Source organism: Solanum stenotomum, chromosome 4 (assembly GCF_019186545.1).
Source record: "Solanum stenotomum isolate F172 chromosome 4, ASM1918654v1, whole genome shotgun sequence".
Taxonomy (NCBI): domain Eukaryota; kingdom Viridiplantae; phylum Streptophyta; class Magnoliopsida; order Solanales; family Solanaceae; genus Solanum; species Solanum stenotomum.
In genome coordinates this window covers 59,948,655-59,970,349 of record NC_064285.1, presented here as the reverse complement: position 1 = coordinate 59,970,349, position 21,695 = coordinate 59,948,655, and the positions used below count along the sequence as shown (strand labels likewise).

The 21,695-nt window shown below is 36.0% G+C and overlaps 1 protein-coding gene across 4 annotated transcripts in view; it reads right to left on the bottom strand.

Moving 5' to 3' along the window:
• Positions 1–21,207, bottom strand: part of LOC125862077 (uncharacterized) — a 34,913-nt gene extending 13,706 nt beyond the window's left edge. For 2 of the 4 annotated variants that reach the window (XM_049542059.1, XM_049542061.1), the window contains exons 1-13: positions 20,934–21,207; positions 15,150–15,371; positions 14,156–14,186; positions 13,512–13,696; positions 11,496–11,652; positions 10,742–10,838; positions 9,758–9,927; positions 7,908–8,080; positions 5,260–5,451; positions 5,087–5,176; positions 2,586–2,666; positions 974–1,117; positions 650–732 (exon numbers count right to left, since the gene is read on the bottom strand). In XM_049542059.1, the coding sequence (XP_049398016.1) occupies positions 650–732; positions 974–1,117; positions 2,586–2,666; positions 5,087–5,176; positions 5,260–5,451; positions 7,908–8,080; positions 9,758–9,927; positions 10,742–10,838; positions 11,496–11,652; positions 13,512–13,696; positions 14,156–14,186; positions 15,150–15,371; positions 20,934–21,047 (1,739 nt within the window). In that variant the 5' untranslated portion in view covers positions 21,048–21,207. Of the gene's footprint in view, positions 1–649; positions 733–973; positions 1,118–2,585; positions 2,667–5,086; positions 5,177–5,259; positions 5,452–7,907; positions 8,081–9,757; positions 9,928–10,741; positions 10,839–11,495; positions 11,653–11,948; positions 12,222–13,511; positions 13,697–14,155; positions 14,187–15,149; positions 15,372–20,933 lie in introns of those variants that run through there. The other 2 variants (XM_049542060.1, XM_049542062.1) reach the window with 2 other exon arrangements.
• Between the last annotated feature and the right edge of the window lie 488 nt (positions 21,208–21,695).

The following is a 21,695-nucleotide window of genomic DNA, read 5'->3' as shown; positions in this document are numbered from 1 at the left end:
TAATTTCTCGTCAACAATAAGGAGGATGCATTTTATTTTTAGGTGAAATGGCAATGAACTTCCCCATCTGAGGGATCATAGTTTTGTGTAGCCATCATACACATTCTAAAGATTCAGTATACTGCTTATGTAATACATACAAATACATACAGGTGACTACAACAAAGAGAGAGCTCCAGCTTCATGTACCAGTATAAATGCTTAGTGTACTTTCCTTGAAATGGTTAAGGGAATATTGTTTGGACAATCAAAGTGGTCATTCCCTTCCCTCTTTTCTAAATACTAAACTTAGACAAAGGAGAAAAATATCCATTTAACTATAGAGACCATGCATATCCTTAAGATAAGACTGTACAAAACAACCCTGTTAGGAAGATTGACCAACAAGAAAATTTTGTGATCCATGTTAGTTAAGAGTATACTGTTTCTACATGGATCACAGAGTGCGAGAAGTGGTTATCATCTTAAAATTTCACCCAAGGTAGGTGAGTCATCCAGGTCTTACACACTGACTTTAAACAATAGGAGCGCTTTCTTTCCGTCTTAAATGGGGCAAGGGATATACCTATGCAGGAAGAAATGCTGCAGATTATTGCTCGATAAAACAAAAATTGGAATTTAAACACACATTTGGTCAGAACAGTTATACCTTGTAGCAATACTAAGGATCCGCATATTGACGATGGTCCTAGAACTCCCCTGCATCATGCTTAATATTTGATTGAAATGATTCTGCAAAATGACGATGGTAGATCGGCTCAACATTAAGTGATTCATATCCCCTTCTACCACTATATTATAGAACTGATTGCAGGGCACAATTTACAAGTAATCATGTCTATTGATGATTGTTTATCATATTTTTATCTCACAACAGCATAAGGTATGAAATGACTAGTAGAAGCATAGGACAGCTAAGAAACATTAGTAAAAGGAAAATGAATTTAAGCAACCACAAAGACAAGTAGCCTACCAATCGCAATATGTGCTCAAGGTTATCAAAATGATTTAGAAGCTTCAGAAGAATTGATTGCAGGCTTGATAGTTCATTCTCACCAATCTCATCATCTAATGTGCGCTCAAATATTCCATCTAATATGCTGTCCAGATAACTATCCTGCGCAAGAAGACAGAATTAGAAAAAATAGCTACACAAACAATTAGCAGCATGTCTTGGGGCTTTCATGTCCAAGGAGAAGATAACAATTAATATACCATCATCATATAGAAATATCAATTCAGATGTAATCAAGATGAATTTCATAGTTGGTAATTGGTGCGCTAGGCAAGTTGACCTGCTTTATTTTGAATAGTGGCTCCCAAAGATTAAATTACCTAATGAACCCCATGTCATATCACCAGCATGGGACACTCCAACTATTCTATGAACTACTCAATCCTAACATGAGCTCTAAGATCAGCAAACACTAGTATCTCCCCTATCTCTAATAGAGAATCAATAACACTTACTAACTTTGAGCATTATTTTTGCAAAACAGATGCTTCAAAAGCAGTGAATAAAACTTAAAAAGACCAAAAGATAACATAATGATTTTTTCTCCTTAGTTACAAGAGGAAAATAGGCCCATTAAGTTAAGAGAATGACATATGGTATCTGAGGTATATTAGAGATGAGTGCACATCAACATATTGTAAGATGAAAATTATAAGAAAAACACAATATAAACCAAGAATTTATAGGGTAAGAAGGACAATGTTTCCATGGGAAGTGTAATTTGATGAAATTTATTTTACCTAGGGAAATCATTTTTGGTTTGCCAGTCTTTGGTTGAATATAGAAGTAGGTAACATATGGTAATCATAGATGTAGTATATGGGACAAGGATAATGTTTGGTAATATTTTCTAGTATTAAAGCTGACAACAATATTTAAATATTGATTGAATCATTTCCACTGTATCAAACACATCCAAATAAGAAAACAAAGAAGAATATAATAAACACATCAAACTTAATCAACCTAAATAAACTCACCCTCGTAGTGTTACCATTACAAGCACTGATTGCTAAAGTTGCAAGGTAAAAAAGGCTGGGGAGTAAAACAAAATGGAAGAAGAAGAGATGGTTGTCAGCAAAATGTGGAGGATTGAATGTCATGTCCTCCTCTCACATAAATTAAGAAGCTGGAACAAACTTCACCACTGATTGGTGGATTAGTGACCACTTGAAGACAAGGATACAGTTCATAGATATTGAGATTTGAGTTAGGATTTGAAAAAAAAAATCTCAATCCTAAAATGTCTAATATGTTTCTTGGAATTTCCGACAACCAAAACATGAATTAATTTAACCAAATTTAGTTATACAAGAACAAATGGAATTATGTACTAGCTTTGGGGTGTAAAGCATAAATAACTGAGACTAGTAACAATGATTGAAGATGCAAAAGGACCATCACATATTTAATTTAAACCAACATATGCTCCAATGACAAGATAGAGACTACAGGAATCACGGTCTAGCAGATGACATCATGCTTTGTAGCATAGCTGCACAAGAGTAAGAGATCTATGGAACAACTTTTAGATATACGTAAACAAATCATCAAAATTCTCTCAACTTACCATGTGTTTCTGGAGAGCGATATCTACATGAGCGTCTATAACATTGAGGTACTCATCAAGGCTATTAAACTGAGAAACAACCTGAAATTATAAATAAATTAAAACTTGGTGAAAAACCATTATAGCGGAGAACCAAGGTTGTACAAGCATAGGGAATCTTTTGAGATTAACATGAAGAAAACTGAACCCAGATAACAAAATAAAAATAAAATCAAGTGTGTATACATTGAGCTTCTTTTTTTTTTTGCATGTATGTGGGTGGGTGGGGGTGGGGCGATAAGATTGTAAAAAGTTATGCTTCATGTAGTATAGAGTCAATGTCCTATGTCCAGTAAATATAGCTCGTAAATTGTAAGTGTGACTATAGTCTTTCAGCTCCTAGTTTATCATTTTGTGACCGATCCAACTTGCGTGCACTTTGACTATTTCACTGAGTACAAATGTAGAGTAACTTTGCCACCAAACTTAGGCAGATGAAAAGAAATCTCTAAATTTTTAGCCTTTGTTAGGATTTGAACCAGTTTCTCCCATGATCTTCATTTCAGCTTCACTAATAGCTAAGTCACACTCTTCGGTGCTTCTTGTTTATCTTGTTTCTCACATGGGATTAGACCTGAACCCGATGAATTTGACTGTACATAGGTGAAAAAGTCAAATCTTAAGAGTTTGGGTTGAAATCTATCAACGAAGTTTCTGGTGTCAGTTTGGGAAAAGTCCAACTTAAAACAACATATCTCCTAGAATATAAAGTGTTACACGAATCATAGCCCATCAAATTAAAGGTTTTTGAGTCTAGTTTTCAACACAACAAACCTTTCCTCAATCCAATATTTGTGCAAGAAGTTATGCTCATTTTACTGGACACTGCACAGTCTGCGTGATCGTGCAGCCAATCTTGCCAGGAAAGCAGTGCTACTTCCATTGTTGCAGATCAAGGTATCAGCTACGTGACCGCGCACGTGAAAAACACTATAAAAGCATCCCAAGGTCATGGTTCACCCTCAAGTCCGAAAATTTTCCCTAAAAAGAGAAGCTCTCAAGGACCCAACTTTCTCCTAGGTTCATCCATCATCCAAGGTAAGATTTGACCATAGAATATTGATGATTTCTTCATCTTAACACAAATTAGTACCTCCAACTCATGGAATCCAGAGAGTTTCAAGTAAACTTCTCAAGAACTCAAGTGAAGGATTTTGCAAAGGTTCTAGACGTAAGACATCATCCACGAACTACCATGTAGACTTTAATGATTCTAACCTAAAGTTATGAAATTCTAACAAGGTTCTTCATTAGAACATCCTAGGGTTTTCAAGAAAACCCACCTCCAAGGTTCAAGAACAACTTCTTGCCATCTTTTCCTCCAAAGACCAGACCTTTCTCAAGAATTTGGAGCATTTAAGGTATGTAAGGTTATCCGCTACGTGTGGGAACACCTTCTAATCTATAATTGGGATGGGCCCTACTATGATACCATGTAAGGAAATGGATCTTGAGCCTAACTCAACCCCAAAAGCTAGCTCATGAGAGGAGGATTGCCCAAATCCATATAAGGAGACCATCCATCCCTTTTTCATCCAATGTGGGACTCTTCAACAGTCTGCATTACTCCAACAAAAAAGATTATTACAAGAACCAAGGACAAGAGCAGATCTGTGAGATGCTCATTCAGACACAATGGTCTGATCCTTTGGTTGACAATATCTACTCAAACAAAAATATTACTTTACAAGAATCAAGGACATGAGAAAATTGCTAGGTATGTAGACACAGATTTGGCCAAGTCACCCTTTGAAAGACCTTCTACTTCTACAGGTGGATATTACATTCTAGTTGGAGGATATGCGGCATCATGGATGAGCAAGAGAAAAAACACGAACGAGAACACGATTGCAAGATTCGGTGCAAAAACATGATATCGAACCATGGTAGTGGGAATTTGCCAACTTTTCTGGTCGAACAATTAATCAAAGATTTGAAGTTTGCATATTGGTAAAATGGAACTTGTGCACGATAATCGGACTATGCCACATATTACATCAAATTTAGTATTTCATTAGAGGAGCAAGTGCATAATGTCAGTTTGTCAGAGAAAAGATACTCCCATGAGACATTCCACTTAGTTGATAAAGTCAAATTACTCAACTTGCAGAAATATACCAAGTGCCTTGCAAGTCTTTACGTAAAACAAGTTTGGTACATACGAGTTGTATAGACCAACTAGAGGGGAGTGCAAAATATAGTTAAGTTTAAATAAGTATACTCAGATGTAGCATAGAGTTAATATCCCATCTGTGATGATTACAGCTATGTACATTGTAAAATGTGACTATAAAAGGATTTAGGAAGAAACAGTAGTCTTCACGCCTCATTTCATTTCATAGTTTATCGTAGTCCTCACAAAGATAAATTGTTAAAAAAAAGAGAAAGAAAGAGCATCTCCCACCCCAGTCCTCAAAGAAACATAGAACTAAACAAAGGCTTGAAGAGAGACACTGCACTACCTGGATAACCTTCTTCATCACAAGATTGACTTCATTCACATTAGATATGTTTTCGCATAGTCTGAGTCCCAGTAACTTATAATTCAAACACTGTATGGACAGAAATGATTTTAGGCATAAACAGAACCAAAAGCTTCAAGAAGCAGCAACACATGAATCTCAGGATAAAATACCTGATCGAAGGAGTAATCGTTGCTACACTCAATGAGATGAAGAATGTCCAAGGCATTAGAACAAACTATTCTTATAGGAAGTTCCCTTAATAAATGGTGGAGAACAAGCGAGACGCATGATGAGTTTCCAAATAACTCAGATTGATTCCTCGCAAGTCCAAGCCCCATCAATATGTCTCCGATTTGCAACTGCTTCACATATGCATTACAAGTCAATAGGTTGTTACAAAGTATCTCGATATCTAATTTGCATTTCTTGTAACAGCTAGTGATGTGGACAAAAGAAAGAATTCCTCTCTACTCTAGCAACATTTAGTTATTTAGTACTCAAGATTTTGAGTCAAAAATCATGCACAAGAGGAAGGTGCTGCAAAGTTCTCTTTTTGTGCTTGTGCTTATCCCATAAAAACATTAATTGGTCACTGAATGTGTGCTAGAAGATTAAAGATTACTTTCTGCTGAGAAGAGAAGAAAGAGACCTAGGTTGGTCGATAGGGCAGTTCTGATTTGATATCTTGTCTAGCACTTGCCCTTTTCTTTGGATAAAGTTGTTTAGCCCTTCTCTGGATTGAGGTATAGCAATTAATGAGTAAAAGTTGTTAATAAAGGGACGTGCAGCACAATTTCATTCCCAGCAGGGGAGCTTTTTTTATTTCTTTTACTCATCATACAATTGTTTTTCTTATTTGAAGTAATACTAATTGACAGAGAGAGAAACTTATGTTTATCAATACATTAAATTATTATTGGCACAATCTCGTTCCAAAAGAGAACAGGTCATATATCTCAACCTCACTCCATCTTGAAAAGGAATAGAGAACCTTATAACTTCTAAAGAAATGGATTTGGGCCTAACTCAACCCCAAAAGCTAGCTCAAGAGGTGAGGATTGCCCAAGACATTAAAGAGACCACCCACTCCATTTAGGGCCGATGTGGGACTCTTCACAACCCCCACCACCTCCAAGACTGGACATTTGGGGCATGTGAAATTTGATACGGGGAGCCAATATAGGAAATGAGAGTTGGAATGGGTCCTTCTCTAACACCATGTTATGAAAATGGACATTGAGCCTAATTCAACTCCAAAAGCTAGCTCATGAGGGGAGGATTGCTCAAGTCCATATAGGGAGCCCAATTGGGGTAATTCTGTCATTGATACCATGTAAAGAAATGGATCTTGACTTAACTCGACCCCTAAGGTTAGCTCAATATGTGAGGATCACCCAAGCTAACTCCACTCATCCCTAAAAGGGCCAATGTGGGACTCTTCACATAACTTTTTAATAGGAGCACAAACTTTTTCAACTTGGGAAAACCTTAACAAGCCAATCTCCTTGTAGTTTTCTGCTTTTGGTGGAACTCAATGTCTTTTTCTCATGAGTAGTTCCAACATCAAACATCTACAAGTCACCTGAATTATGAGGATACTCGTGCAAGTTAGAAGATTAGGATATCTACATGTATTGTGGGGAATAGTCTACTCTGCCGCTAAGATAGACGTGTACCTATTTTTCTCCCAACAACAATCCATTTTCTTGAGCTTTCAAATGATGTGTCCCTAAGAAGTCTTTAATTTCATCAACTTAGGTCTTTCTTTTTTGCATTTGATGGAGGTCTAAATCTGAATGGTTCAGACCTAAGGAAATTAACTGCACAAGGGCCAATAGAAACAAATCCTACAAACTTTAGGTCATGAATCTTATATCGCAATGTTTTTATGAAATGACAATTACAAATCTATTTTTGTGGAAGTTTTTGCCTTTTGATCAAAGACAACACAGAAGATATTTCAAAATTTAGAATTTCTTTTGTAGCTCAATTTAATAATTTTGTTTTTTTTTTAGCTGAATCCTAGCACCCGTATCCATACATGGATCCATACCCCTGAATCTTAAAATTTAGATTTTGCTGAATTCGACCCACGAATTCGCACCTAAGTCCGAGTAACGGCCCCTAACATATACATCTCCTGCCCATTTCCCCTGTAACCCATCATTTAACAGACCCCTCACCATCTGAATGCCCATATCTCTCTTCCCCCACTCTATCACGGCAAGCTACCTCAATTTCGAGTGCACCCTACCCTTTTCTCTCCTCCTTCCATCTTTCCTCCCTCTCTCAACCTACTTGTTTCCTTTTCCCCACTCCTTTATTTTTTAACCCTCCCTTTACTACCCAACCTTCATTATCTTTATCTTTTCCCTCCCTCCGTAGTCTGAATTTGCTCTCCGCTTCTTCTTCCCTTTCCTTCCCGAACCTGATCTCCCAAACAGAACCTTATTTCCCTCTTTGTCTATCCACTCCACTCCTGTTGTGCCAACACTTTCCCCATCCCACAGATAACCTACATCTGGCTCTGCCAATCACCATGTCCAACTCGCTGAACGCATCCTGATAATGCATCATATGTTTTGTTTTTGGTTTCTTAATGAGGTTATCATAACACCCTTTCACATATTAAAAGGACAGTTAATTCTACTAGTGGCATTATAAAAATTAAGTAAAAGAGGTGGAAGCTTAACTACTTATTCCAAACCTCAGAGCCTTGTTTAAATAGTAAATGCATCTTTCTGTATGTGAGAAAACACCAAGGCACAGCACGCGTTGCTGGAAGCAAAACAAGAAACAATAGCAGCTAATTACCAACCTCACATGACTCCTTGAACAAGCATTTCATAACATATTCTATAGCTGGTTCCATCAGGCCCAGTTTTGAACTTCGAGTTCCTGATAGAGCTCCAGACGGTTTCTCCGCAGATGCAACGTGTGCACCATTCATCAGAAGCGTTTTCATGTCATTCATAGAAATTATCAGATGCCCTGTGAGAAAAAACAAAATGAATCGTTCAAAAAATACTAAACCGATAGCATATCAGCTCACTACAGATGTAATACATCCCCCAACATATAAGCAATCAACTCCACCTTACATTAACTGGATCTACATTTTCTGACACTCAGTTTACTCAATAAACGAATGCTCAAAAGTGGTTCCAAAATTGCATATAGTTCAGCAAAAGGTAGATATCTAGAGGGGCAAAAGTCAAAATCACATTTTCCCCGTACTTATCAAAAGAACAAAAAGATCACATTTCCTATATCTTGGCTGCGAGATTAGGGTAGTGTGTGGATTGTCTACCATCTAGCAGTTGCAGCATTCTACTTCTTCAACACAAAACAACAGCATACCCAGTGTAATCCCACAAGTGCAGTTTGGGAGGGTGGTGTGTATGCAGGCCTTACCCCTACCTTTGAGGGGTAGAGAAAGAGGTTTGTTAAGAAACTGTAAATATGATTGGAGGCAGATTCAAGATTCAAATTTGAAGCGTTTGACTTCAAGGTTTTATTGGGCGGAACTCATTGTATTTTTTTAATCTGACTGCAGATCTATTATTTATCAAAATTTTGGTTTACTCTTCACATATATATTTGTTTATGCGACAGAAATACTGGGTTCAGTTTAACCTACTACTCAAAGGCTGCATCCGCACTGAATATGACAGAAATATATATTTTTTAAACATGGAAAGATTTAGAACTCCTCTTTCATAGAATTAGGAAGATTTATAGGGTTGTATCACTTGTACTATATGATTTTTCTTTTCCTTTTCAGATTTCTAGTTATCACAAGACCGCACTTTGAGGATTACGTTGGGTAATTAGGAAATGAGGATGTTGAGGTGAATGTGTGGTCAAACTAGGAGTGACAAGATTAGAAATGAGGATATTTGGAATAAGGTGGGTTGCCCTCCATTGCGGACAAGATGAGGGAAGCGAGATTGAGATGGTTTGGACATGTGAAGAGAAGATGCATAGATGCACCAGTAAGGAGGTCCGAGAGGTTGGCTATAGAAGACACGAGGAGAGGCAGAGTTAGGCTGAAGAAATATTGGGAAGAGATGATAAGATATAATAACTAATATGATGCAGCTTCAGGCAACCGAGGACATGACCCTAGACAGGAGGGTCGCATTAGGGTAGAAGGGTAGTAGGTACTGTAGTGTTGTCTTGCTTAGGGTGGTTGGCATTTGCAATGGTACTAGTGTATTATGGTAGTTTTTTTTACTTGTATCTTTGTTGTTTATGGTGTTTCGTTACCACATGATTTTATTGTACTTTTGCATTGTTCTTGGTTATTTGTTATATTCTCTACACCGTCTCCTTTTTTATACCGGGATTTGTTGCACTTCAGCCGAGGGTCCTTCAAAACAGCCTCTCTACCTCCACGAGGTAGTGGTAAGGTTTACGTGCATTCTACCCCCCCCCCCCCCATCCCCAAACCTCACTTGTGGAATTTTACTGGGTATGTTGTTGTTGTATACTACTATGTTGATTCATTAATTTTTCATAATTGTAGTTCGCATGACCGCTAGAAGCTACAACTTGTTGAGTCAAATATGTGGCAAACTTTATTAGCAAATATGAACACACATACGTATTTGCACTAACGTTATAGCTATCCATCATGACTAAACAAGTAAACTACACAAATGTTACCTATGTCCCGTTGAGGCAATTTTTGTGCACAATGGGCCAAATATAAGCGGCAATAAAACGATGCTAGTGGATCTGCAATGCCTCTTGCCATCATAACTAGTCGTGGAAGATTATTTGCAGGTTGTTCCGAAAGGAAACGCCAGCAATGGCATATGGCCAGCTCCAAGTATCTGTTCACAAGAGTATTTGTCAAACAGAAGACCAACAGAAATATAAACTCGTGAACAGTTTTTCAATTTTAAGAAAGAAAAGAAATGATAAAGGTGATTTCGGTTTTCTCCCTGCAATGATATCTTGTATAGGTTGCAGACACTTCGCTTTTCTAAAGAAAAAGAGAAGAAGAGATCTGGTAATTGATTACTCAATCAAGTAAATTGGTATTTAAATAGTTTTACAAGTAAAACTTAAAAGGAAGAAAGAAATTTTGAGTTCTAATTACACAATCATAGGGATTCTAAAACCTTTTGCATATTTATAATGGGCTCTTGACATACTAACAATATTTAATTCTTAATAACTTCCAGAAACTGCTCAGCTGATATGGAACATGAGCACGAAACTACAAATACCAGAGGTGGAATTCTCATTGAAAACTTTAAATCATTTCAGTCTAGAGGGGGAGGCAGAATCTATCTTACTTTTATGATTATGATGAAAGCAGTTGCATAGAAAAGCCACATGGCAAAGTATCCTAGATAATTTAAAATTCACCATGCTATCAAAATACAGAGATAATCTACATCTTGCATTCTAACAATTTTTCACTAGTGAACCGAGATCATCACTTTTGGAAAAATTCAAAGATCATTCCTTAAATATGTCAATTTCCAATAACTCTATAATGCTTCCAAATCCATTCCAGCATCTCACCTAACGACATTATGTTAATAAATAATAGACACCTTAAGATAAATTAAAGTAAAAAAAAAAGCAGAATCACGAGCTATAAAGACACATAGGAATTGCAAGAACTGAGGACCTCACATGCGTGGCAGTAGCTCGCGGACGGAACCAACTTTGCAAAACCAGTTATAGCAGGTTTCTTTGGCTTCAGCACAGATTTCAGTTGCTTGAAAGTTACCTGTTACAGATCAAGTGCATCTTTTAGTAAGAAATGGGACTCAGGAAACCAGAACAATTACATCAAGGATATCAGAATACTGAACACAAAGAAGAAACAAAATTTGGACAGATATCTTAGAGATTGGTATACTAAAGACATTGAAACCTTGTCTTTCAACTTAAAAATAAAATTTTACAAATGAAAAAAAAAATCCGCGCAATTCTGATTTGGAATGTTAACAACACCACAATTAACATATCCAGCATCGCTTCACCATATAACCATCCTCTTTGACTGTGATTAATTATAATGAGAATTGGAGATCCTTAAGGTGCCAATGTCAGGCATAGCAATAAGACAAATTTCATAACTTGTTACCGAGATATCTACTATTCTAACCGTGGGCCTAAGGATTCTACAGTCTTCCATTACAATAAACAGTGACAGACTGCTCTAAGTCATCCAAACAAAATCAGTTAGAAAATCTTACAAATTATTTCCAAGTTGATTTATACACAAGGATGATGACAAACTTATTTTACACAAACAGTACATTAGAGACTAAATTTGAGTCACAGTAAAAGCACATATGACAGCAGTGGACACCGGATACTGGTAACTAGGTGCCAGTTGGCCACGAGGAAGCAGAGCTAGAGGTAAATGTGAGGGATATACCTGGTAAATGGACTAATGTCCCATCTTCAGTGTATTCAGCTTTCTGCTTGATGCGTTCCCATACCATATCCCCTAACATATCTAGTATTTCTGTAGCTAGAACAAAAAGTGTTGGATACAATTGTAGTACAGATGTGTCCGACAGTAACTTAGCAACCTATTCAAGAGAAGTCAAGACACATTTAGCTAAGAAATGAAAGTAGAATTGCCAACAGGCCACGTGATGTTATAGAAGAGTCTTAAGTTATTATATCTGTGGTTCCATTAGACCAGTTAACTAATTTGATCCTTCATATTTTTATTATTTGTTTTACTGTTGAAATCAATGAGAAGAGAAGAAACGTATACTGTTAAATAATTTATAAGAAAGCAATTCAATCATGTTCTTTTTACTGTTTATTTTTCTTGAAATTATGTTGGTCTATCAGATTATCAGGTTAAAGTGTGTTGTACCTTAACAGATGAATTCATCTTTTCAGTAACAGGTGTCATCAGTTGGAAGCAGAAAATAAGGGAATAGTCTGCAATGTTTGCCTCAAATCAATGTGGAGATAGAACTAAATTGGACTTATTGTTGATTGATGCTATATGTTTGAACTAGGGATGAGCATTCAGTCAGTTGTTTGGTTTTTAGAAGTTGGTTCGGTATTTCGGTTTATGGTTTGGTAAAAGTGAAAACCGAAATCAATCTGAAATTAGTTCGGTTTGTTCTTTTATATTTATTTTGGTTCGGATTTTGGGTTTGGGCTTTATCAAGTTAGCCTTTTTCAAATCTTTTCCTGACTGGTCATTCAATTCATCAGAACTTGTGGTAGCATAAAACCGTAACTTTTGCTTCCTACCAATGTAGTTTTGTCAGATAATATTGTTCATGTAACATAACATATTGGGAAATACTTCTACACTTGATGCTTGATCGTTCAAAACTGACATTAATATTGCACCACAACTCATCTTTTCCTTATTCTGAAAAGCCTATAGACAAACACTGGAGGGAAGATATGAAAATTTGAAAAGAAACAAAGTGAAGATATGAAAACACAGAAAATTAAGAATTAAATCCCCGTTCTTAATTTATGGCTCACAATGACTCAATGAATGTAAAGGAAATAAATCAGCAAACAAATAACATAAAGAAACAATTAAATTATTTTCCTTAAACTTCCTCTATTGGCACACTTGTCAAATGTTTTCTCAGATTTTGAAGAATGAAATAATAACTTCTTTCAGTTATCCTTCCAATCATTTACAATATCCCTTCTTCCCTTTGGATTCATGCCAATTTCTCACACTATTAAATCACAATGGTTGAGCACGTTACTTACAAGTACAAATTTCGATTTTTCAGTTTGACTGATTTTATTTCCTTAAGAATGAAAACCAAACCGAATAACTGAAATTTTAAAAAATTAAAACTGAAAAAATAAAATATTCTGTTCAGAGGGTTTTTTGCCTTGAAAAAGCCCATCCCTAGCAAACTTGAAACGGACAGGTACTTAATTAAAACCGAAGTCAGCCAAGTATTACTAAATAGCAAACTTGAAAGTTGAAACTGACTTTTTGAACAAATACCAAATAAATTTTTAAATGGACGGGTACTTATCCAAAAAGACTGATCACTTGATCAGGAATAACCTGAGTGAACTTGACTGAGCTATGACCCAGTATTAAATACTCCATTTGTTTCAATTTGTTCGCCTTACTTTCCTTTTTGGTCTATTTAAAAAAACAGTCTCTTTCTTAATTTGACAACTCTTTAATTTCAGAATTTCACGTGGCATGTGTAAGGCCACAAGATTCAAAAGTTTTTTTTTATTTTCTTTAACTCTATGCCGAGTCAAACTAAGACAAACATATTGAAAGGGAGAGAGCAGCAAGTTTGAAATTGACTTACTGTACGAATACCAAATAAAATTGTTAAATTGAGAGGTACATATCCAAAAAGAACGATCACTTGATTGGAAAGTTCAGAATCCAGCAAGAAGCAAATGTGACACAGTTTAGAACAAAAACTACCTTGATTGACAAATTAAAGGAGGTTACGCGGTCACTTGCATGCCAGGCACGACTAATTTCATCTTTAAGTTCAGTTAAGCGTGAGACATACTCCTGCAGGGTGATATATTTAACACCTTCTTCAGCAAATCTCTGAGGATCATCTAGCTCCTCTAGATGTACATTTGCTGAGGGTTTCTCAGGGCCTACAATATTTTTTCATCAAAGCAATTATTGCCGAGGAAATAAAATAGTTAGTCTACCATATCAAACAAGTTCAAATGATACCCCCTTTACATTTTTCTTAGCTGCATTAGAAAATAAAAGGATGAGAGAACTTTAAAAGTCCATGAAAATAAAGAAAAAAGCTTTATAATCACTTCTTTTGTCCTGTTTTATATGAAAAATCTTTGATTGAGCCACACAGATTAAGGAACCAGATGACTTTATATTGATTTTGCACAGGTAGAAAACATTTGAAGTAGATTTGGATTAGGTATGCAAGTCATTTTTAAATGAAATAATGTATCACAAGCTTAAATCAAAATGTTTTAAACCTTGTAAAATGTAGAATACTATTGGGTGACAACATATGTAATTAATTTGGGACACTTCAAACTAAATAATGAGCCACATAAAGAAAATATAGTGAGGATATATCATACCCTTGCCTGTCTTCATAATTGAGCTTGACAGCTGTAAGGAGCAATAAAAAAGGTCATACAGAAACCCAGAACAGTATTAAAACTGAACACAATAAAACACTGATTAAAATTTTGTAATTTTTTTTGTTGACACCCTATTTTTTCTTCTTCTTAACTTCTTCCTTCTCTTTTCTGTTGTTCATTTTAAGCAAAAAAGCTTCTGACTTGATCCCAAAGGTAGACAATGACAATATATTAATCTTAAGGTAAAAAAACCAAGAAATTCACCACCATTTGCAATTTGCTGCACTGTTAATAGAGTCCACAACCCTCCACCCAAAAAGAAAAACTTAAAAGAAAAGAAGGAAACCAAAGCACTTTGGGACAAAACAAACTCAATTTCATTATAAGATGCAGCTAGCAACTGCAGCATAATAAAAGAATTTCCATCTAATCCATTGAACTTGAACATAAATAGAAATTGATAGCTAAACCTTAAAACAAATTTAGGGTGTGCTTGGTATGAAGGAAAATATTTTCCACAGATTTGTTTTCTTAAACAATAAGTGATTTTCTTAGTTATTTTATGGTATTTGGTAAGTAAGCAAAAAGATATTGTCCTAAGAGCATTTCTATGTAATCTAGGAAAACACTATGGGGTGGGAGGGTCGGGGTGATGGGGGTGGGATGGTCAAGGGGTGGCGAGGGTAGGGGTTGGGGCGCTGTGGTGAGGAAGAGAAAACGATCAATGTCATTCATGGAACTTGTTTTTCATACTCGCTCTAGGGAAGTTATTTTCCTATTTATAAGGAACTTGATTAACAAAATATCTTGATCAACCAAACATGAGAAAATTGAAAAACATTGGAAAAGGGTTTTCTCCGTACCAAACACACCCTTATACCTCAAACTATAAGAAGACCACTGTCAAAGGATCCACTAAGATCACCTTTCTTTTGGACAATTTGTAAGTAGCTCAACAGCATGTGTGTGAAGATTAAAGTGGCATACTAACCGAAGAAATAGAGATCATTTTGGAGACAGGAAATTTTTGCATCAAGACTTTCTTGTAAGATGTCCACTCCTTGCCCAGAAAATGAATAGCAATATCTCTATACGGTTCACCTGCGATTTCAGTAGACGTTCTTCCTAAACCCTTCATGGAATCCTCTGGTTTTCCATGATTCTCCCTTAATGGATCAAAGAACTCGTCCCTGCCATAATCCGTACCATCAACCTACAGACTCAACCAAGTGATTTTAAAATTAGGAAATGACAAAACATCTGAATATGCTAAGAAAAACAGAGCCCGTGATCAATCATAGAGTAAGGTTATTGACTTAACAATTGATGGACCATGGTGGTATATTGGTATCACCATTATAATCTTTTAAAATATTGAAGCACTAACAGCGGGTACAAGTTTAGCTACATATATGGCATACACAATCATCTGATTTCTTTTCCTGTGCTGGTTTTCCTCTTTTTCAACTAGCTTATAAGTCCGTTCTCTTATAGGAGTAGTTTCTTTTTGTCTTAAGTATGTCTTCTCTATTTCTGTTTTTTAAACTGTAGTGTGGGAACCAGCTTGCTAACCTATTTTATCGAGTGCATGCATCTTCTTACAAGTGTGAGCTCTTCCCACCAAAACTTAGGCAGAAAGGATTAGGGTCTCCCGTGTGCTTCATTACTGCACAGGCTTGGGTGCACTTTGTTTGCCCTGAGTCTTAGCATAAGGAGTACGGGAAATCCAACTATAACCTGCTCTGGTGAAATTGCATTGCCTATATCCCAATAAAGTAGAAATCATGTGAACATGTTGAAATATTGATGTGAATAGATGGCTTGTAAGCATTGGACATTGTTCCATTGGGTGTGTCCATTAAGCTGTTATTTCTGTTAAGTTGTTAACTCTGTTGTATTAAGCTTAGCTGGCAGTGAGCTGTCAAAAGGTTATTAGTCAGTTAGGTTGTTATTGGGTGATTAGTGAGTAGATATTTTAGGAGTGGTCCACACATGTATATAAGAGTGTAGATACAGCTGTAAAGAGCAGTTCTGCTCATTTTCTCAATACAGAATTTCCTTTCTCTGCTTCTTCCTCTTCTGAATTCCTCCATTTATGAGTTTGTGAGCTTCAAGCTCAAACTTTACCATGGTATCAGAGCAGTCAATGCTGGCTGTGTAGACAATTGACTGAGACTAGCTCAGAGTTTATCCGTATAGCTAGATCTATTTTTTGTTTCAGACATCGAAGATTCATCAATGGTGGCAAATAAGATCGATCAGAAAGATCCTCTCTACATAGGTCCCTCAGATGCTTCAAGCAGGGCTAATCCCTATCAAACTAGTTGAATCTGAGAATTATGGAGTGTGGAGCAGATCGATGAGGATCTCACTGTTGGGAAAGAGATTATGGTTTCATAACAGGTTCATGCATAAGGGGACTGTATAGAGATGAATTTACATGAGCAATGAGAGACATGCAATGCCATCGTACTGTCTTGACTGATGAGTACAATCAGTGAGAAACTTCCTAGCGGAGTTGTATATGATACCAGTGCTTTTGCAGTTTGGGCATATTTGAAGGAAAGATTTGACAAAGTAAATCGAATGAGAATCTATCAGTTGCACAGGGAAATCACAACTCTCTCACAAGGTACTGATTCTGTTTCAACCTATTTCCCAAAATTGAAAAATGAATGGGGTGAATATGATGCTATTGTACCTTCACCAAGTTGTGGTTGTCCTAAAGCAAAAGACTATGAAGACCATCAATATCAGTTGAGGTTAATACAATTTTTAAGTGGATTGAATGAATCATATGAACAAGCACGTACACAGAGCTTGTTCAAAGGCACTACTCCATCTATAAACCAGCTTGTGCTATAATAATTGAGGATGAGATTCAGCATTCAGCTTGTTTAGTTACTGTGAATGAGAAACCAGATCCAATAGCTATGCGAGCTTGTAGAGATCAAGGAACTCAAAACTATAATCAAGGAAATTCAAACTATAGAGGAAGAAAGGTGTTTTCACAATGTGAATGTTGTCATTTCACTGGACATACCAAGGAGAATTGTTACAAATTGATTGGCTACCCTGCTGATTGGAAACAAAGGGGGAAAATTGGAAATGGCAATGGATATCCTAAGGGAACATCTGGTCATGGCAATTCTGTAGGGTGTGGGAACTTTGGAACACATGGAGGTCAGTCTAGTAATTCTGGAGGATATGAAAACTTTGGACCACATGGAGGTCAGTCTAGCAACAATGGCCAACACTCTTTTGCTTAAGCAAAAAACATTTCTGGAAGCCATGGTGATCATAATCAGATTGCTTCAACTAGTCATGATGTGAATAATGCTTGGGTGGCCAAAGGACAAGTTTCACAGATGGTGAGTACAAGCAGATATTGAATCTATTGAGTAAGGATACAAAGGAGATTCAAACCAAATAACAAGCATCACTACTTGTTTAATGGTTAATGTTTTTTCAAATGACTGGATAGTAGATTCTGGTGCTTCTTACCAAGTAGACATCTGTTGACAGAAGACCATAGTTTGGCCAAATCACAGAAGTTTCCCACAGGAGAGAGGATTTCACACATTGGTGAGGCATCTATGTTTGGAAGGCAAGAAATTGACTTTTGTACATAATTTGTGAAGATGGAAGAACGCCATTTTTTCATTAATGATGATGCATGTTGTGCTCTTTTTAATGAAGATGGGATGGGGTTGGGAATATTTTTTACTTCAATTTTATACAATTTATTTCTTCTTGAATTTAATATTTATTCAATCAAATTTATTGCATTCACTCGCTTAAAAAGTTGTAATACCACGCACTACATCCGAGTTAGCAACTACAAGCCACATAAGTTCGCTCAATAATCAGAGGTGTAAAGGTTGAGTTTTATTGGGTTTAGTGTCTAATTGGAAAAGTCATGAGTAGAAAGGGTTTAGTTGACAATCCGAGCCAAGTATAAGGGTCTCTTAGGCTATTCCGTCTTTTCCTAATAGTGCCTCTAGAGCATCTAAGTCTTTTGATATTGTGTAAGAGGGTCTGGATTACCATGATACTTTTTCTCCTATTGCCAAGATGGTGATGATGAGGTGTGTTATTTCCCCTCCAAAGGTCGATCTTTATGTCAAATGGATATTAATAATGCCTTCTTATAAGGTGATTTGTATGAAGAAGTATATATGGAGGTATATATGGAGATGCCCGAGGATTTTGGCCTGTAGGGGGAGAAGAAGGTTTGCAGATTGCTCAAGTCCTTATATGGCCTCAAGCAGGCTTCCAGACAATGGAATATTAAACTTACAACTGCCCTCTTGAATGCAGAATTCATCCAGAGTGTACATGACTATCCTTATTCACTTTGAAAAAGAAGAGGGGAATGGTGATCATCTTGGTGTATGTTGATGGTTTACTAATCATTGGAAGCAATGTTCAAATGATTCATGAGGCCAAAGAAGTAGTGCATCAGCAGTTCAAGTTGAAAGATTTGGGAGAGCTCAAGAATTTTTTGGGCATTCAAGTCCTGAGAACCAAAGCTGGGGTCATTCTGCACCAAAGGAAGTACATATTAGAGCTCATTTCGAACATAGGTCTCACTGGTGCAAAGCCAGTGTCTACTCATTTAGAATTCAACTTGAGGTTGACTACCTTAGAGTTTGATTAAGCTACTGTCAATATAGGAGATGCAGTCTTGAATGAAATCACCTCTTATCAGAGGCTGATTGTGAAGCTTATGCATGCTACCATCACTAGACCTGATATCAGTTATGCTGTCCAAACTTTCAGTAAGTTTATGCAACATCCCAAGAAGTCACACTGGGAGGCTACCACTAGAGTGGTTAGATATTTGAAAGGTCCAGTTGGTCAAGGAGTTTGATTGCAAGCTCATCCTGCTGAAGAATTGACTTGTAGGTATGACTCAGATTGGGCTACGTGGCACTAATACAAGAATATCAGTAACAGGTTATGTGGTTAAATTTGGGAGTTTATAGTGTCCTGGAAATCAAAGAAGCAGCAGACTGTTTCCAGATATTCAACTGAGGCTGAATACAGGAGTATGGCCACAGTTGTGGCAGAGGTGACCTGGTTGTTTTGGTTGTTCACTAAACTAGATGTTCACATTCGGATGCCTGTCACAGTATTGAGTGATAGCAAGTCTGCAATGCAGATGCCAGATAGCAGCCAACCTAATCCTCCATTAGAGGACTAAGAACATAGAGATTGACTGCACTTCATTCGAGATAAGATTAAGGATGATTTGGTGGAAATAGTGTATGTTCCTACACAGCAACAAATAGCAGATTTGTTGACTAAGGGTCTAGGACAAAAACAATATCATCACCTGCTGGGCAAGCTTGATGTTCTTAACATATAACACCCTCAAGCTTGAGGGGAGTGTCGAAATATTGATTTGAACACGTGGTTTGTAAGCACTGGACATTGTTCCATTGGGTGTGTCCATTAAGCTGTTGAGCTGCTAATTCTGTTAAGCTGTTAACTCTGTTCTATTAAGCTTAGCTGCCAATCAGCTATCAAAAGATTATTAGTCGGTTAGGTTGTTATTGGGTGATTAGTCAGTAGATAATTTAGGAGTAGTCCACACATGTATATAAAGGGTATAGATACAGTTATAAAGAGCAGTTCTGCTCATTTTCTCAATACAAAATTTCCTTTCTCTTCTTCTTCTTCTTCCTCTTCTAAATTCCTTCATTAATGAGTTTGTGATTATATCAGAAAACTTGAATGCAATTCTAACTTATCTACTTCTTAATAACTTTTTTTTCCATAATGAAGCACTGAGATTCACCTGTAACTATTTTACTTAAAATTTTCATTTTGAAATTTTATCCACATTCTATTTTGGCTAATCTATACAGAAAAATAGAAGATTTAATCATGATAATGAGTAGTTTGGCCATGAAATTTGATCCTGGCATTTGGCCATGAAATTTGATCCTGGCATTTGGCCATGAATTTTTTACTTTTCTCCATAGTTCAACTCCGGAAAAGGAGTTTCACAATAAATTTTCAACTTGAAGTTAGAATTTTCTAGAAATTCAAAAACAACAAAAAGGTGTTTTCACTTCAAATTACTCACAAAAAAGTCCAAAACAACTCCAATTTCTATTCATGACCAAACACAAAAAATTTAAAATTCATTTTTTTCACTTTGATAAAGGGATAAGGGTCTAAAAATACCCCAACTTTGGTCAAATTTGTTGTTGCGATACTAAACTTTCATGAGGACCTATTACCTCCCTAGACTATTTAATACCGTATTTTAAACATATATATTTTCCCACGTGGACAAAAAAATAATGCAAAATTATAAATAGTAATGTATCCACGTGGGCACATATATACCTTTAAAATACACTATTAAATAGTTCAGGGGTAAAAAATACGGTACTAAATAATCTAGGGAGATAATAGGTCCTCATGAAAGTTTAGTATCGCAACAACAATTCGACCAAAGTTTGGGTATTTTTCACACCCTTATCCCTTTGATAAACAAAATCTACTTTTTTTTCTTCAAATTTCACAAGGAAACATGGTCAATAACCAACTTAATTATTCAATCATGATCATATGTAGTTTGTGTTCATTACTTTGTTTAAAACCCTGATCATACTGAAATTGTTCACCCTAGATTCCACTTTTTGTACAATTTATCACAAAAACTTAATACTTTACAACATTCTCCATTGATTCAAATGCAAGCAGTAGGTAATAAGTTGCTGCGATTACTATAAACGAGGAAGAGAAAAACAAATTGAACCTGGTCAGACGACGGTGATTGAGGAGAGAGAGGATGAGCCTCTGCTGCCACACGAGAGAGGGAGTGAACTTGTTCTTCAGCTTTGTAATCTCGATGTCGAAATTTGAGTTCCATGAAGAATCAAAGTGCAGTATTTGCCAAATTGTGCAATTAGCTACACTATGCTAAGCGGTCCGATTCGTGCAGAAGAGCAATCAAAGAACAAATTCTCAATGGAAGAATTTCATAGAGAAAAAGAGTCAATTTTGGTAAGGAATACTTATGAAATATAGATAAGGGCATGATATAACTTCAACTTTGTCATATATATATATACTTAGATATGGGACCCCGTGCCAGTACGGACCCAATATATGCTATTGTTTCTGTTTTAATTTATATGGTACATATGAAATTTGAAGTTAATCAATTTTTTAGTATGTTTTTATATATTTTAAGTTGCTAATTATTTTTATTTAAAGTATGTTTTACGTAAATATATTATAAATCACAATAATTAACAAGTTAATATAAAAAAAACTTAGACTTTTGAAATTTCATTTGTATCACATAAATCAGGACAAAGCGAGTAATATATATGAAAATTACATAAAACGTACTATAACTCACAATAATTAGCAACTTAAAATATCTATATATCTATATTTCTCCCAATTTATGCGGTATAGATGAAATTTTGAAAGTTAACAAAAACTTTTTATATGTTTTCAAATATTTTAAGCTATTAATTATTATGATTTATAATACTTTTTACATAAAAAA